Source organism: Bison bison, unplaced genomic scaffold (assembly GCF_000754665.1).
Source record: "Bison bison bison isolate TAMUID 2011002044 unplaced genomic scaffold, Bison_UMD1.0 scf7180017859456, whole genome shotgun sequence".
Classification (NCBI taxonomy): Eukaryota; Metazoa; Chordata; class Mammalia; order Artiodactyla; family Bovidae; genus Bison; species Bison bison.
This window is the reverse complement of record NW_011490028.1, coordinates 6,098-6,620: the sequence shown is the minus strand read 5'-3', so window position 1 is coordinate 6,620 and position 523 is coordinate 6,098. Positions and strand designations below refer to the sequence as shown.

The 523-nt window shown below is 53.3% G+C and overlaps 1 protein-coding gene across 1 annotated transcript; it reads left to right on the top strand.

Moving 5' to 3' along the window:
• Positions 1–13: 13 nt before the first annotated feature.
• On the top strand, positions 14–518 carry LOC104981905 (olfactory receptor 10H4-like; the record flags this gene model as incomplete). Its single annotated transcript, XM_010831172.1, has 1 exon — positions 14–518. A coding segment is annotated over one exon (505 nt), but the record flags the coding sequence as incomplete, so codon positions are not given.
• Between the last annotated feature and the right edge of the window lie 5 nt (positions 519–523).

Sequence of the window (523 nt, the reverse complement as noted above, 5' to 3'; positions counted from 1 at the left end):
TCACCATCTGGAGGGAGCACAGGCTACACACCCCCATGTACCTCTTCCTGTGTGCCCTCTCCATCTCTGAGATCCTGTTCACTGTTGCAGCCACCCCTCGCATGCTGGCAGACATGCTGTCCACCCACCACTCCATCACCTTTGTGGCCTGTGCCAGCCAGATGTTCTTCTCCTTTATGTTTGGCTTCACCCATTCCTTCCTGCTCATGATCATGGGCTATGACCGCTACGTGGCCATCTGCCACCCCCTGCGCTACAACATGCTCATGAGCACCCGTGACTGTGCCCGTCTTGTGTCCTGGTGCTGGGCTGGTGGCTCAGTCATGGGGATGATACTGACATTGATAGTTTTTCACCTCACCTTTTGCGGGTCTAATGAGATTCACCATTATGGCTGTCACGTGTTTGCCCTTTTGAAGTTGGCTTGTGGGAAGGAGACAGCCTCTGTAACCATGGGTGTGATCCTGGTCTGTGTCACAGCCTTGATGGGGTGCTTATTCCTCATTTTCCTCTCCTATGTCTT